Raw genomic sequence first — 17,530 nt, 5'->3', positions numbered from 1 at the left:
CATAATCAAAAAAAGAGTCTAGACATCATCTTTCAAGAAATTATCAAGGAAAACTGCCCTGATATTCTAGGACCAGAGGGTAAAATAGAAATTGAAAGAATCCACTGATCATCTCCTGAAAGAGATCCCAAAATGGAAACTCCCAGGAATATTACAGTCAAATTCCAGAGCTCCCAGGTCAAGGAGAGAATACTGCAAGCAGCCAGAAAGAAACAATTCAATTATTGTGGAACTATAGTCAGGATAACACAAGATTTAGCAGCTTCTACATTAAAGAATCAGAAGGCTTGGAATATGATATTCTGGAGGGCAAAGGAGTTAGGATTACAACCAAGAATCACCTACCTAGCAAAGTATAATCTTTCAGGGGAAAAAATGGACATTCAATGAAAGAGGATTTGTAAGCATTCTTGATGAAAAGACCAGAACTGAACAGAAAATATGACTTTCAAATACATGACTCAAGAGAAGCATAAAAAGGTTAAACAGGAAAGGGAAATCATAAGGTCAAACTGTTTACATTCCTACATGGGAAGATGATACTTGTAACTTATTAAAAACCTTGTCATTATAACAGAAGTTAGAAGGACTATATGTAAGAGGGCACAGGTATAAACTGAATACAAAGGGATGATATATAAAAAAGCAAAATTAAGGGGTGAGAGAAGAATGCACTGGAAGAAAGGGAAAGGGAGGGATAGAATGGTATAAATTCTCTCACATAAAAGAGGCAAGAAAAAGCTTTTATAGTGGAGGGAAAGATGGGGGAGGTGAGGGAAGGGTGAGTGAACCTTACTCTCATCAGAACTGGCTCAAAAGGGGAATAACATATACACTCAATTGGGTACAGAAATCTATCTTACCCTATAGGAAAGTAGGAGGGGAAGGGGTAGGAGAAAGGGGGGTGGTGGTGATAGATGGGACAACAGATTGAGGGAGGTGGTAGTCAGAAGCAAACCACTTTCGAGGAGGGACAGGTTGAAAGGAGAGAGAATTAGAATGAAGAGGGAGGAGGAGGAGGACGGAGAGAAAAACATTTAGCAATCATAACTGTGAAAAAAATTTAAAGCAAGTTTCTTTAATAAAGGCCTCATTTCTCAAATATATAGAGAACTGAGTCAAATTTATAAAAATAGGAGCCATTATAGCTATATTCCAATTCTATTCTGTACAGCAATTTGGAACTATGCCCAAAGGGCTACAAAATCATGCATACCCTTTGACCTAGCAGTGCCACCACTAGGTCTACAACCCAAAAGAGATAAAAAACAAAAGGGAAAAGGACCAATATGCACAGAAGTATTTCTAGCAGCTTTTTTTGTGGGGGCAGGGAGCTGGAAATTGGGAGGATGCTCATCAGTTGGGGAATGGCTGAAGAAGTTGTGCTATGTGATAGTGATGGAATAGTATGCTATAAGAAATGATGATCAGGATGATCTTGGAAAAACCTGAAAAGACGTGCATGGACTGATGAAAAGTGAAATGTACAGGGTACAAAGTAACAGCAATATTGTAAGATGATCAGCTGTGAACGACAACTATTCTCAGGAATACAATGATCCAAGATGACTCTGAAGGACTTATGATGAAAAATGCTATCCCTTCCCCAGACAAAGAACTAACTATGTCTGAAGACAGATTGAAGTGTACTTTTTTTTAATTTTCTTGAGTTTTTTTGGTTTGTTTTCTTTCACAACATGACTAATACGGAAATATATTTTGCATGATTATATATGTATAACCTATATCATATTACTTATCTTTTCAATGGGGGAGGGTGGAGAGGGAAGAAGGGAGGGAATCTGTAACTCAAAGTTTTAAAAATGAACATTAACAAATTGCTTTTACATGTACCTGGGGGGAAAATAAAATACTAATTTTTTTAAAAAAGTACAACTGGCCAAATAGAAAAGTACAAAATCTAATTGAGGAAAACAACTCAATAAAAGTTAGAACTGGGCAAGTAGAAGCTAATGACTCTATGAGACATCAAGAATCAGTCAAACAAATTCAAAAGAATGAAAAAATTGAAGAAAATGTAAAATACCTCATGGGAAAAACAAATGACCTGGAAAACAGATCCAGGAGAGACAGTATCAGAATCATGAGACTACCTGAAAGCCATAATCAAAAAGAAGACCTGGGCAGCATCTTTCAGGAAATCAAGGAAAACTGCCCTGATATCCCAAAACCACAGGGCAAAACAGGCATTGAAAGAATCCACCGATCACGTCAGGAAAGAGATCCCAAAATAAAAACTCCAAGGAACATGATAGCCAAATTTCAGAACTATCAGGTCAAGGAAAAAATACTACAAGCAGCCAGAAAGAAACAATTCAAATATCAGGGAGCCACAATCAGGATTACACAGGGTTTAGCAGCTACAACATTAAATGACTGGAGGTCATGGCATATAATATGCCAGAGGACCTAGGATTACAATCAAGAATCACCTACCCAACAAAATTAAGCACAATACTTCAAGGGAAAAGGTGGTCATTCAATGACATAGAAGGATTTCAAACTCTCATGAGAAGATGACCAAAATTAAACCAAAAATTTGATCTCCAGTATCAAGACCCAGGAGAAGCATAAACAGGTAAAAAGGGAAAAGAAAACATAAGGGATTAAATAGAGCTAAACAGTTTACTTCTCTACATGGGAAGATACTTGTAATTCTTGAAAACCATATCACCAATAGTATAACTAGAAGGAATAGACATAAACAAAAGGTATGGGCATAACGTCAATTTGAGGGAATGACATAAAAATAAGGGATGAGAAAGTGGAGTACACTGGGTGCAGAAGGAAGGGAGAGGTAGAATGGGGTAAATTATTTCACATGAAGAGGTGCGAAAGACCTATTACAGTATTTTACATTACAATTTACATTTACATTATGGTAATTATAATACGTGAACCCTACTCTCATCAGTACTGACTCAAACAGGGAATGATATACACAATTTGAATATAGAAATCTACCTTACCCAACAAGAGAAAGTAGAAGGGGAGGAAATTAAGTAAAAGGGGTGTGTTTGGGGGGGTGAAAGAACTGACAGAAGGGAGGGCAGATGGGGGGAGGTGATAGACAGAAGCAAAACACTGGTGAGAAGTGAAAGGTGAGAGAGGACAAACAGGAGGAAAAACAAGATGGAGGGAAAAATACAGTAATCATAATTGTGAATTTGAATAAGATGAATGAACTCTTCCATAAAAAGGAAGAGGATAGCAGAGCGGATCAAAAACCAGAATCCTACAGTATGTTGTTTACAAGAAACATACCTGAAGCAGAAAGACACACAGAGTAAAGGTAACGGGCTGGAGCAGAATCTATTATGCTTCAGCTGAAGTTAAAAAAAGCAACGGTAACAATCCTAATCTCAGACAAAGTAAAAGCAAAAATAGACCTAATTAAAAAAGATGAGGAAAAGTAAAAAAGAGATAAGGAAGGAAATTACATCTAGCTAAAAGGTACCATAAACACTGAAGCAATATCAATACTAGGGGCAGCTAGGTGGCGAAGTGGATAGGATAGAGTACCAGCCCTAGAGTCAGGAGAACCTGAGTTCAAATCCGGCCTCAGACACTTGACATTTACTAACTGTGAGACCCTGGGCAAGTCACTTAACCCTGATTGCCAAAAGCAAATAAATAAATAAATATCAATACTAAACATATATGCACCAAGTGGTATAGCATCCATTTTTTTTTTGGCTAGGCAATGGGGTTAAGTGACTTGCCCAGGGTCAAGTAGCTAGTATGTGTCAAATGTCTGAGGCCAGATTTGAACTCAGGTCCTCCTGACTCCAGGGTCAGTGCTCTATCCACTGTGCCACCTACTTGCCCTCTAGCATCCAAATTCTTAAAGAAGTGGAAAAAAAAAAGTTAAGTGACTTACAGGCATTATGAAATGTAAAATAGACAATTTTGATTACATTAAAATAAAATCTTCTGTACAAACAAAACAAATGCAACCAAGATTAGAAGGAAAGCAGAAAGCTGGGAAACAATCTTTACAGCAAGTTTCTGATAAAGACTTCATTTCTCAAATATAGAGAGAAACGAGTCATATCTATAAGAGTACAAGCCATTCATTTCCCAATTGATGAATAGTCAAAGGATATGAACAGGCAGTTTTTGGATAAAGAAATCAAAGCTATCCAAAGGCATATGAAGTGCTCTAAATCACTTATCAGATTGGCTAATATGACAAAAAAGTAAAAAGATAAATGTTGAGAGGATGTGGGAAAATTTGAACACTTACACACTGTTGTGGAGTTGTGAACCAGTCCAACCATTCTGGAGAGCAATATGGAATCTGTCCAAAGGGCAACCAAACTATGCATACCCTTTGATCCAGCAATATCACTACTAGGTCTGCATCCCAAAGAGGTCATAAAAAAGGGGAAAGGACCTACATGGGCAAAAATATTTATAGCAGCCCTTTTCGCGGTGGCAAAATAAATACTGGAAATTGAGGGTATGCCCATCAGTTGGAGAATGGCTGAACAAGCTGTGGTATATGAATGTAATGGAATACTATTGTGCAATAAGAAATGATAAACAGGCAGATTTCAGAAAAACCTGGAAAGACTTGTACAAACTAACGCAAAGTGAAACGAGCAGAACCAAGAAAATATTGTACATAGTATCAGCAACATTGTATGATGATCAACTATGAATGACTCAGTTCTTCCCAGCAATGAGAAGTACAAAGGACTCAGAAAGAAAATGATATCCACATCCAGATAAAGAACTGATGGACTCTGAACGCAGAATGAAGCATATTTGTTTCACTTACTTTATTTTTTTTTCATGGGTTTTTTTCCTTTTGATCTGTTTCTTCTTTCACAACTCTAACATGGAAATATGTTTTACATGATAGCACATGCATAACCTATATCAAATTGCCTACCATTTTCAGAAAAGGGGAGGGAAAAAAATTTGGAACTCAAAATCTTGTAAAAAATGAATGCTAAAAATTGTCTTGACATGTAATTGGAGAAAAAATACTATTTTTTTTTTAAAGAGAGAACATTAAAACCCTAAGAAGCTTCTCCCCCAAAGAAGTTTTACTTTACTCCAAGTTTAGATCTCTATTTCCACCCATGACAGCTCATCACATTTTTGAAGACAGATACATTCCCCACTGATGTTCTCTTCTGCAGATTAAACATGCTTAGCTCTTTCAAGTGATCCTCAAATGGCATGATCTCGAGGCCCTTCCCAATTTTGGTTGCCTACTCTCTGGGTGCTCTTTGGGTTATCAATGACCTTTTAAGATGTGGTCTCCAGAAATGAACATAATATTTTATGTATGGTCTGACAGGAGCAGAACGGGACCACAATGTTCTTATTCCTGGAAGCTACATGCTGCTCTTAAAGTCTCTAACATCACATTTGCTATTTTGGCTGCCATATTGTACCGTTGATTTATAATCATCACTTTCGTGGTTATTGTTCTTTGTTCTCCAACATGACCAAAATGACATCACTATGTTGGAGTCAAGGTACAGTATTGTCTGACTAGCTGATCAGACCAAAATGAGCATGGGAAAGCTCTACCACAGGTCGGGCACAAATAGTCCATATGAACATCTGTAGTTGAGATGGCTCTGAATTTGTGCATCTCATTTCTTTTGAATTACTGCAATTCTGCTGTGCTCAGAGTACAGTACCTTCTTTGATGCAGGCACACCAAACAGCATTCCATCCACAAAAATCCAATTTCATCTTCAAACTCCCTCCCAAAGTTTTTTTCATAGAAAAACGCTGTCTAGCCACACTTTACCCATCTTACACGTACAAAAGTTTGTTTTGTTTTGCTTTGTTAAATGTAAAGACTTAAAATTCATTACTACTAAATTTGATCTTATTAGATTTGGTTCAATATTACAGCCAGTTAAGACTATTTCTTGATTTTTTTTAATTAATTTATTTTGATTTATCAACAATCACCTCCATAAGCTTTTGAGTTTTAAATTTTTCTTCCCCTCCCTCTCCACCTCCCTCTGCAAGATGGTGCACAATCTGATGTAGGCTATACATATACATTCCTATTAAACATATTTTCACATCAGTGATATTTTAAGTAAGAATTAGAACTAATAAGAGGAACCACCAGAAAGAGGAAACAAAACACAAAAGAAGAAAAAAATAGCAAATAATATGCTTCGATCTGCATTCAAACTCCATAGTTCTTTCTTTGGATGTGGATAGCATTTTCCATCATGAGGTTTTTGAAGATGTCTTAGATCCTTGTATTGCTGAGAAGGGTTAAGTCTATGAATATTAGTCATCGAACAATGTGGCTGTTACTGTGTATAATGTTCTCCTGGTTCTGCTCACTTCACTCAGCATCAAACCATATAAGTCTTTCCAGGTTTTTCTGAAGTCTGCCTGTTAATCATTTCTTATAGCACAATAGTATTCCACTACATTCATATATCACATTTACAGTTACGATTACTGTGTCTCTCTCTGTCCTTCCCCCCCTTATGCTTTTCTTTCTCCTTTCTCCTTTTGCCTCCTCACTAATGTCTTGCTTTTGACCACGGCCTCTCTCAATTCCATCTCCCTTCTATCCGCCCTCCCTTTTCTTTCCCCCTTTCCCTCCTACTGTCTATAGGGAATGTTAGATTTCTAAACCTAACTGATGTTATTCCCTCCTTGAGCCAAATCTGATGAAAGTTAAGGTTCAAACGATGCTCATCTCCCTCCCTTCTTTCCCTCTGTGTAATAGGTTTTTGTGCCTTTTCCTGTAATGTAATTTACCCTTGTTTGCCTCCCCCTTTGCTTTTCTCTCAGTACATTTTCTTAGTTATATCAGATTAATTCACTTACTTGGATCCATTTAACCCACTTGATTAAATTTTTTTCATCACTACATCGAAGTCAATTTATATCCACCCCCTTTATGTATACCCCTTTAACATGGTTTAATAACAATACAGTTCTCAAGAATTACAAGTGTCATCTTTCCTTGTGAGGATGCAAATAGTTTGCCCTTATTAATAACATGTTGTTTCTTTCTGTCCTGTTTACCTCCCTATGTCTCTCCCGAGTCTTGTACTTGAAGATCAAATTTTCTGTTGAGCTCTGGTCTTTTTATCAGGAAGGTATGGAAGTCCCTTATTTCGTTGAATATCTAACTCCTCCCCTGAAAGATCATGCTCATTTTCACTGGGGAGTTGATCCTTGGCTGTAATCCAAGCTCCTTTGTCTTACAGAAATCATATTCCATGCCCTACGGTCTTTTAATGTAGAAGCTGCAAGGTCCCGTGTAATCCTAACTGTGGTTCCATGATATTTAAATTGTTTCTTTCTGGCAGTATTTTCTCTTTGACCTGGTAATTTTAGAATTTGGCTACTCTATTCCTTGGTGTTTTCAATTTGGGATTTCTTTCAGGAGGTGATTGGTGGATTCTTTCTACGGCTATTTTTATCCTCTGGCTCTAGGACCTCAGGGCAGTTTTCCTTTATGATTTCCTGTCCAGGCTCTTTTTTTCATCATGATTTTCAGGTAGACCAATAATTTTTAAATTGTCTCTCCTGGATCAATTTTCCAGGTCAGTTGTTTTACCAATGAAGTATTTTACATTTTCATCTATTTTTTCATTTTTTTGTTTTTGTTTGACTGATTCTTGCTCTCTTATAGAGTCATTAGCTTCCTTTTGCCTGATGCTAATTTTTAACAAATTGTTTTCTTCTATTAGATTTTGTACCTCCTTTCCCATTCGGCCAACTGTATTTTTTAGGGACTTGTTTTCTTCAATGTACTTTTTTTCCAGTTGGCCAACTGTATTTTTTAAGGACTTGTTTTCTACAGTTAATTTTTGTTCTTCCTTTTCCAAGCTATTGACTCTCTCTTGCATACCTCATTTCTTTTCCCATTTTTTCTTCTACCTCTCTCATTTGACTTTTAAAATCCTTCTTGAGCTCTTCTAAGAAGGCTTTTTGGGCTTCAGACCAGTTCATATTCCCTTCTTAGGTTCCAGATGTGGGTTTGTTGACAATGTTGTCCTCTTAAGAATTTCTGCCTTGATCTTCACTCTTCCCATAATAATCTAATGTATGTCTCTTTTTGTTCATGGTGTTTGCTTATTTCCTGGCCTTTAAAGAGACTGAGCTCTCCTGCTGGAGAGCAGAGGGCACTAACCCAAGCTTCTTGTGTTGGCAGCCTAGGGCCTGGTTGCTGGCTTTGCGTGCTGGGGCCTCCAATGCTGGCAGTTGGAGTCTGTAGGGTTCTGGCAGCTTACCTGGTGTTGGGCTGGAATCAACAACACTGGAACTCTAGGGGTAGGATTGGGTAGGGTGGCTCCTGGAGATTTCCTGCTCACCCTTTCTTTCCTTTCGCTTTCTTCAGCTCCATTCAGACGGATGTTGTAGGGTGTTTATCTGCCTGGGGCCCCTTGGAGCACTGCTTCCCTTAGTTTTGTCGAGGCACTGGGAGAGCCAGTTGCTGTAGAATGCCCAGGCATCTGGTGGTTTTCCAAGCTGGTTTCCACCAGTCCCCCCCCCGCCCTCAGTGAGGCACTTGGGGTCCAGTGTTGGTGTTTGCCTGCTCCACCTAGGCTTCAGGATCTCCTCCTGGTATGCTGACGTGCAGCTTTTCACTAGCCTGCTGGGATGCCTCCCGTTCCGTACTGCTCCTCTTCCCCCTGGGTAAGAGGGGCCTTTCCTGTTAATCCCTCAAGCTACCTAGGCTACTGGACTGCTGCACCCTATTTTTCTTCTGGTTCAGCTGTTCCAGGGTTTTTCCTAGGGTGATATTTTCTGGGCTTTCAGAGGTTAATTCTCATCCTTCATCTGGACCCAGACTCTTTCAATCAACCTGTGAGCTATCCCTTTTATGACACTTGCAAATTTGATAGGCATACCATCCAAGCTTTTATCCAAGTTGTTAATAAACATATTAAACAGCACAGAATCAGAGTCCTGAAGATCTACTTAATATCTCCTTTTAAGTTGATATTGAACCAATAAGGACGACTTCTGGAGGTTGGTCATTTAACTATTATGAATCCAATTGTACTATCATGCATCCCATATATCACCAACTAGCCTACCAAAATAGCCTAAGAAACTTTATCAAATACTTTGTTAAAGGTAAAATATAGCCACAACATTCCCCTGATCAATCTGTCTAGAGATCCTGTCCAAAAAAAGACAGAAGGTTAGTCTGGCATGACCTGCTCTTGACGAAGCCTTGCTTGGTTTTTGATCACTGCTTTCTTCTCTACATATTCACTAATCATCCCTTTAAAAAGAAGTTCTATACAGAAAGTAATTTGGAATTATGCTCAGTAACTAGATGTCCACACTTTTTGACACAAGAGATTCCACTGCTCGTCACATACCCCCAAAGAAGTCTAAGACAGAAATGTCCCATACACACTAAAACATTCGTAGCAACACTTTCTGTAGTAACAAAGCACTGAAAAGAGTAGACAGATGTCCACAGATTTAGGAAGCATGATAGAGGGGATAGAACTCCGGACTTGGGAATTAGGAAGAGCTAGGTTTAAATCTTGCTTCAGACACTTAAAAGTAAGTAAATTATCCTCTGTGCCTCAGTTTCCTCAATTGTAATTAGGGGGTTGGACCTCTGAGGTTATTTCCAGCTTTAAGACTATGATCATTAAAAGGATAAACAAACTGTGGTACATGAACATAATGAAATATTACTGTGCAGTAAGAAACAAAGAATATGAATAAAATGTGGAAAGCCTGACACAAAGTAAAGTAAGCAGAATTAGGAAAACTATACTATTATAATGCAAACAGAAACCTAAAAAACTGAATGTCACATGTAATTATAATAATCAAGTTTGATTTCAGAGAAAAGTCGAAAAAAATTGCCTCTCTTTTTTGCAGAGGTGGGAGGACTGTGGGTGTGGGACACTGCATATACCGTCAGACTAGGTTGATATGTTGGCTTGCTGAACTACCTTATTTTCCTTCTTTTTTCTTTGTTATAAGGAATGTTCCCATGGAGAGGGGAAGGGTGTATATGGCTATGAAGACAATATTAAAAAATTATTTTTATAACTTCTAGAATTTTCCCAGGAAACTAAGTAAAAATCAATAGCCTAAAATTTCTAGATTCCATTCCCTTTCTTTTTTTTTTTTTTTTAAATGTGACATTTAACCTTTTCTAATTGTGTGTGACACCTTTCATTCTCCATTACCTTTCAGGGACTGCTAACAGTGGTTCAGCAATCACAGCTTCCGGTTCTTTTGGTATCCAAGAACACAACTCATCTGGTTGAAGTAACTGGAACTCACGAAGGGCAACTAACTTGTTGAGCAAAACCCTAGCAAGTATGAAATCCTTTTTTTTTTTTTTTTTAAAGTTCTCAGCTGCTTGGCTCTCCTCTTCCCTCCAGTGAATCAGACACTAGCAGGGTGCACTTCAGCCCAGTTTACACAAGGCGGCAGCACACACTAGCAGAAACTAGGATGACCATGAAACAAGGATTTTAGTTTCAGTTTTATCACTGAGACAAATGGATGTAAGTAAGTCACTTACATACCATCTGTGGGTGTCTTAGTTACGAAATATCCAGAGCATGTTTGGTGAAACAGGCCTTCCCTTTTTACCTTCAAAAACCAAACCAACCTTTGTAATAACTTTGTCTGATTTTCATTAATAAACTTCAGGAATGTATGTCTATTCCTGCTCTACGTCCTATCCACAAACTCCCTTACCCTGCCACAATCTGGCAGATTATTGCAATAGCCTGCTGCTGGGTTTACCTGCATCAAGTCTCTCCTATGTACCCTTCATTTAGCCACCAAAGTGATTTTCCTAAAGACCAGCTTGACCATGTCACTACCCTAATTCAATAAACTTCAGTGACTCCCTATGGCTTCCAGGATCACACAAAATTCAGCTTGGCAATTACTGTCCTTCATAACTATCACTTCTACTTTTCCAGGCTTGATACTTTACTCCCCTCCATGTACTCTTCAATCCAGCAACACTGGCCTCCAGGCTATTGCACGAACAAGACACTCCATCTCTCCATTCTGGGCATTTTCTCTGACTGTCTCCCATTTCTGAAATATTCTCCCTCATTTCTGCCTACCGGCTTCCCTGGCTTCAAGTCCCAACTAAAATTCTATCTTCTATAGGAAGCCTTTCCTAAACTCTCTTAATTCTAGAGCCTTCTCTTAATTATTCCTCATTTATCTTTATATATACTATGTACAAAGTTGTTTACATGTTGTTTCCATCTTAGACTATGAGCTCCTTGAGGGCAGGGTCTGTCTTTTGCCTCTTTTTGTATCTCGAGCACTTAGTATAGTACCTGGCACATAGAAGTTCTTTTACGTTTATTGACTGACAATTTGGATTCTCACAAGATCCAAGTTTACGAATAATCAACTACATGCCAAATTAAGCCGTTCTCCTTTCCTTATCTTTCAACTTCTTACAGCATGACATCTAAGCTTACTCCTTATCAAAAACAAAAGAAAAAACCCTCTCTTCCAAACACCTCACCAAACCTAATGTGCATAAGCATTTCCTATATGTTCAAAGATCTCCACATTCCAGAACATTTTTCCCTTCTAACAACAGGGGGCAGAGAGAGCAGGAGAGTGCCCAGTGCCGACTTGCAACATCACTCTTTGGTACCAATGGACACTACTTCCTAACATATGCCCTCTGGAATGAAATTCCTTAAGCTTAAAATTTATAGGTCTGTAATATGAATTAGTTCCTTATTTTAATCAATGGTTTCAGTTTAAAATTCAATACACTGAAGCTACCTGGTACAAGGAGTACTTGAGAAACAACAGGGTATAATGGTCAGCCTGGAAGTGAAATCGCTCCTTTGCTAGTTCTCTCTCATCCTGCTTGATTATGTTCAGACAGTTCCCCCAAAACTCTTCCGCCTTCTATACCACGGGTCCTTAACCTTTGTGTCATGGAACCCCTTTGGCAGTCTGCTGGAACCCAAGCTTAAGTCTGATTCAGTATCCCCGTTAAATAAGTTAAATAAGTGCTTGTTCCTCCCCGCCTTTCAATAATTAGGGCTACCTAACTTAGCAATTAACTTATCCCCAATTAGCCCAAATTTAATCCCTAAATATCTGAAAATGTATACATATCACTACCCTGGAAGATGTGGGAACAGTGAAGCCCAAGGTGGTCTGTACCACTGCCACAGGAGCCTGGTTACACTCTCTAGGTATTCCCAGGGACAACTTTACCTTGCCCTTGTAGAGGATGACTGGGCAGACAAAACGCCCTCGGCATCGGGCCATCTTGCTTCGATTGACGAGGTCCTGCAGTCTGCTCACCTGCACAGTGCTTTCAAATCTGCTCAACAGAAAGGGGGCAATTAGTACTCTGACCATGCTTAGGCCACAAGGCTGGAGGTAAAGATATGGCTGACTTATAAGTAGTTATTTGGCTGCATTTTGAATTTTCAAGTGCCCTAGTGAATAAAGAGAGATGTGTGGAAAGAGAGGAATTGCCTCTTACAGCATTCTAAGACCCTTTCTGATGATAACATTTTTCTCAGAGCCCAATGGCAGACAACAGACTGGCTCAAATCAGAAAAAAAAAAAAAGAATGGGACTCAGCAGAGTGACAGAAGGAAGGGATGGGACAGTCAAGTCACCAGGAAGATGTGCTCTGCATTTGCAGCCTTTGGCCTGATGGCCAAGATGCTAAGTTTAGTAATGGTGCCCCTCACTATACCTAGGAACTAGTTTCAGCATTGAATGAAAGCAGAACACAGTCTCAAATGCCACTTCCCCAAAACAAAGGCTTGCTTTCACACATCTTCAACCACAGTCACTAGCCAGTAAATACATCATACTGACACCCATTACTCACTTCCAGTAACAGGAGGTAGCCAAGGGGAAGCAATACTTTGGTCTCCCCTCTCACTCCATCAAAAAAATTTTTAAAAAAGAAGCTGAATCTCTTCCCCCTCTCTTCCATATAGAACAACCAGACAAGCATTTATTAAGTCTGTGTTCCAGGGACTGAGAATACAATGAAGAAAACAACTTCTAGTTGCAAAAATTTATATTCAAAAACAGATTATGTGGGATAGAGAAATGGGGAGGGACACAACTGTGGTGTTTTTAATCACTTATAGATGTTAAGAGTTCAGGGAAAGTTACAGAAGTTTTATTACTCTTTCTCCTCAGTTGTTTCCAACAGGTTTCAACTTCTGTCCAAAAAAGCTCAGACCACCCAGAATCCAAGACTTAAATGGTAAGCTCTCGTTCTTTCTAATGTCAATGAACTACTTTAAAAAAAAAAAAAAAAAAAAAGAGGTACCAAGTCACCATGCAATTTCCTCAGCCAAGACTGCTTCCTTCACTCAGAGTAAGGGGATATAATCAAACTTACTTTTTTTTTTTTTAAATAAAGGAGTCAGCCAGATTCCCTTCTACACAACCATGTCAACAAAAATAAAGGTTTAAAAACTTATATAGGCTCTATCACCATGTAGTTTTCAAACTCTCACAACCCTTCTCCCCAGAAGATTCCCATTTATTGGGGTTTTCTTCTCCAAGACACAGGAAAATCAGAATACAAGGTTGAATTTCCCCCATGCTGGATCAAATGTCGTCTAGGCTTCTACTCTGAGTAGATGGTCTTCTTCCCTCAACTCTATCTGCTCTGTTTGGGGTTAGCCACTTATCTCCCTGTTGTGGGCAATGGTTCAATCTTTCTTCCTAGACTGTTTCTAAAATTGATGGACTGAAGAAATTCCAGCTAACAAGATCAAAGCTAGACTTGTCTAAGAAAACAAAAATTATTCTACTTTGCTTTTACATGCACAATCTTTTCCCCTAATTTCCCCTTCAAGGACGACACCCACTCTCACTGCCACCTCAAGCACTTTATTACATAGTCTTGTAAAAACTAACTTTACAAGCTTTTCTTGTATAAAGGCTTTAACACAGAAACCCTACCACTACTTCCAGTGATATGGACAGAGTCAATGTCACCCTTTATGTTGGATTAGGGCAACAAAAGGCAAAGCTAAACCTTAGTTGGAAAACTGAATTGGGTCAAATGTCTAACTCACTCCTTTCTTGGAAATGATCTGTTGACTGTGGGCCTCCAAAAAAAAGCTACCTTTCCCCCCAAACTGGCCAAGGCTGGGTGCTATTACTTTTCAACTAAAAATATAAGAAAGGCTCTTCTTTCAACTTTAGGTAAGGAGACTGGAATTTAAATTTATAGCCTCTACAATGGGGAAAAGGAAAGGTCGCCCGCCTACCAGACATAACATAACTACAACAAAGTCCAATACTGTGAGAAGAGCAGGCACTTAGACTGCCAGTATGTGTGAGACACAGCCCATGTTGCCTCATCGATAATTCTTCCTTGTCCTGAACACTCCTAGTGACTGTGGCCCTCAAAGAACCATGGGCACCTTTATCAAGGCTCTTTAGACTCTAATTACACAAAAGATTCCTTCTATCTATCCATCCCCGAATGGGGAACTCATGACTGGGTTTCCACATCAAGGGTGATGACTTCATGAAGTCTTAGGGTCTGTTTTTCAGTCATATTATTGGTGGAGTTTTTTTCCCCTCTTTAATTAGCTTAAACCCCAATAACGGAACAGGGATAACATGATAATAATTTTTAAAAAATCTTTGGTACTATATAACTCCTACTCCTAAGGCTTTCTGTCAACAAGAAAACAATGCAGCGAAAGTACTTCCAGTGAAGGTGCTAGCCTATGATAATAGTTGCCTAAATGGAGCTCCAGCCTCAAAGCTGAATCTCAGAGGGTCTTACATATCTATTGTCAGTAACCACTTACGTGTCTTTCTCCTTCTCAGAGCTCTCATACTCCAAGTACACAATGTACCGAGGATAGTGGCCACAGATTTCTCCATTCACATTCTGGATCACACTGTAACAATAATCTCTGCCAAACAACTCTAGACATCTCTTCTCAATTCGTTCAACCTGAAAGGAGATTAAAACTTAACTAAGCACACAGTACTGTTTTTACTGGACACACAGCTGAAGCTACTTGGGAGAATTTGTCACTGCAGAATATTAATAGGTTAACTTACCTGAAATATACATTTGCTTGTGTGCATTATTCCACCCTGAGTCCCTTTCTAGTCCCTGCCAAGATTGCAGTTATGGGTTATCATATCTGTCCTAATTCATAAGACTCACTGGCCCTGGATTTTTCAGACAGGCTGGGCAGTGACAAGTATCTAGTCAAGGAGATCCCTAGAGGCAGCAGTGTAAGCACACAGTTCTTGACCTATTGCTTATGGATAGGAGGGAAATCATCACTTGAAGTTGTTTTGTCTACAAGCTAGGGACAGGCTTGCCAAGAAGGAATTATATGTTATCTGTCAAAGACTGCAAGAAAAGAAATAACCGATTCTGATTCAAACAGGTGTCAAAACAGTAATAATGTAAGTAGTAAATGGGACCTCAGGAAATCTTAATTAGGAGGGTAAGTCACAACCTTTCTGAGCAGTAAAAACGAAAGGGAGGTACTTGTACTAGGATTCTGAAGAAAGTGTTATCACCTTTAGAGTATTGTCATTAATAGTAGGATCCACAGCAAGTATTATAGGTATTTCCATCGCTGAGCCTTGTGAAGTAGATAAAACTCTCAAATACTCTGTGGAAATAAAACTGACCCTCCACAAACTAAATATGGAGACAAGCTCACAGTTAACAGAAAATCAAATTCACTTTGGACATTTTGAGATACAGAGGGATATAGAATACTCTGTCCTAACTGAGAGGAGCCCTTCACTGAATAACCTGAAACCCCAAAAGGTTTTAACAACATGTCTGGGCAGGTACCCAAAACAGATTGCTTACCTGACCCAAGTCGGAACTTGCCCATCTAACACCCAGAAGCAGTCACTGAAATACCTACTGGTACACCTGACTATCATATGCAGTCCGACAAGCAACAGGCATTTATTAAAGCACTACTATGTGCCAGGCATTGTGCTAGGGATACAAAGAAAGGCAAAAGACAGTGTCTGCTCACAAGGAGTTTGGGGGAGACATGCCTCCCCCCAAAAGTATGAACAAGATGTGGACAGGATAGATTAGAGGTAGCTTCAGAGGGAAAGCACTAAGGTTAAAGAAGACTTCGACCCTTTCTTGTCTAACCCCTTCATTTTACAGATAGTTAGGGGCCCTCGACTGTTTATTAAGCGTCTAGGGGACCCTGGCACTAAGCCAAGCTCTGGGGGTATACAAATACAAAGGATAGTCCCTACCCTCAAGGAGCTGACAGTCTAATAGGAGAAGCAACAAGCAAAACAATCCGGCACAGACAAGACACAGCCAGGATACTCCTTCATTTTACAGATAAGAGCAGCTAGCATTTATGAAGTGCTTCTGATAAGGGAGACAGCAGGCAAACGAGTTAGGGGACCTCTTCTGAGTACCCCTAGAGTGACCGAGGTTATAAGCCGACATGGGGTGGCGCAGGGGTGGAGAAAGAAGTCTTTAAGAACCAAGCAGGCACCAAGTAAACAAGCATTTATTAAGCGCCTACTGTGTTCGAAGCTCTTTTGGCAAAACCAGTCCCTGCCCTCGAGGAGCTGACAGTCTAATGGGGCGGACCTCGAGCCCACAGTGAAACTGGAGACGAAGCACAGACGGAACTGCAGGAAAACAGACCTGCTGCTCCCTTTCGAGGCCAGAAAGAGGAAGAGGAAGAGAGTACCGGGGCGGGGGGCTGCGGGCCCTGGAGGCGGCCGCCCCCTGGCCCCTTCCCCGTACCTTGGCGTTGCCCGCGCCGCTGCCGCCGTCCTTGGCCCGGTACTGGGTCCGAGAGAATTCCTCCAGCAGCTCGGCCAGCCCCGGCTCCCGCGGCGGCGACGACGAGGACGACGACGACGAGGAAGCCGAGGAAGAGCCGGACGAGGGCGACGAGGAGGCGGCGGCCCGAGCGCCGGCCATGCCCCAGGCTCGTGTCCGCCTCAGCGCGCCGCGCACCAGCCCATGCCGCCGGGCCACCTGCCCGCCCGCCAGCCCGCCCGGCCCAGCCCAGTCCTGCCCAAGGCCAGCCCGCGCTCCGGACCCCGATCGGAACCTACCCAGCCCCGCCTTCGATCCCCCCCACTCCCCACAGCCACAGCCGCCACCGCCGCCACGGCCAGGAATGGCTCACACTTCCTCCGACGCCCACACCGGATGTTTACTCCGGCCCCGACCAATCGGCGTCCCGAACGCGCGCCCCGCCCCGATGGTGGCCCGCCCCCTCCCTCCGCCCCGTCCCTGTCCCCGCCTCTCGCCGTGGAAGAAACCACGTGTAGAGAATTAAGGGGAGCGGGCAGGCCCATCTGCACGTGTTTGGTGGGCTGAAGAAATTGGTCGAGACCACCGACGCCGCTTTGGGGCCGAAGGGGGAGAAGGCGTCGGGAGGGAGGAGCTCGCCACGGCTGGCATTGCCACGTGGGGAAGCTGTGCCCGCAGGCTAGCAGCTCGGGTCGCAGAAGTGCAAACATCAGGGCTGGGAGTCAGCCACCTAGTCAACATGCTTTTTTT

General features: G+C 40.9%; 1 protein-coding gene across 3 annotated transcripts in view; it reads right to left on the bottom strand.

Annotated features, from left to right (window-relative positions):
• MTMR14 (myotubularin related protein 14) overlaps nt 1-17,530 on the bottom strand; it is a 65,362-nt gene that overhangs the window by 36,095 nt on the left and 11,737 nt on the right. For 2 of the 3 annotated variants that reach the window (XM_027864034.1, XM_027864035.1), the window contains exons 1-3: nt 16,763-16,942; nt 14,811-14,959; nt 12,223-12,331 (exon numbers count right to left, since the gene is read on the bottom strand). In XM_027864034.1, coding sequence (XP_027719835.1) covers nt 12,223-12,331; nt 14,811-14,959; nt 16,763-16,942 — 438 coding nt within the window. Of the gene's footprint in view, nt 1-12,222; nt 12,332-14,810; nt 14,960-16,762; nt 16,943-17,530 lie in introns of those variants that run through there. The other variant, XM_027864036.1, reaches the window with a different exon arrangement.

The sequence above is a fragment of the Vombatus ursinus genome, unplaced genomic scaffold, assembly GCF_900497805.2.
Source record: "Vombatus ursinus unplaced genomic scaffold, bare-nosed wombat genome assembly UNPS02014773.1, whole genome shotgun sequence".
NCBI classification, from domain to species: Eukaryota; Metazoa; Chordata; class Mammalia; order Diprotodontia; family Vombatidae; genus Vombatus; species Vombatus ursinus.
This window is presented reverse-complemented; position numbering and strand designations above follow the sequence as displayed.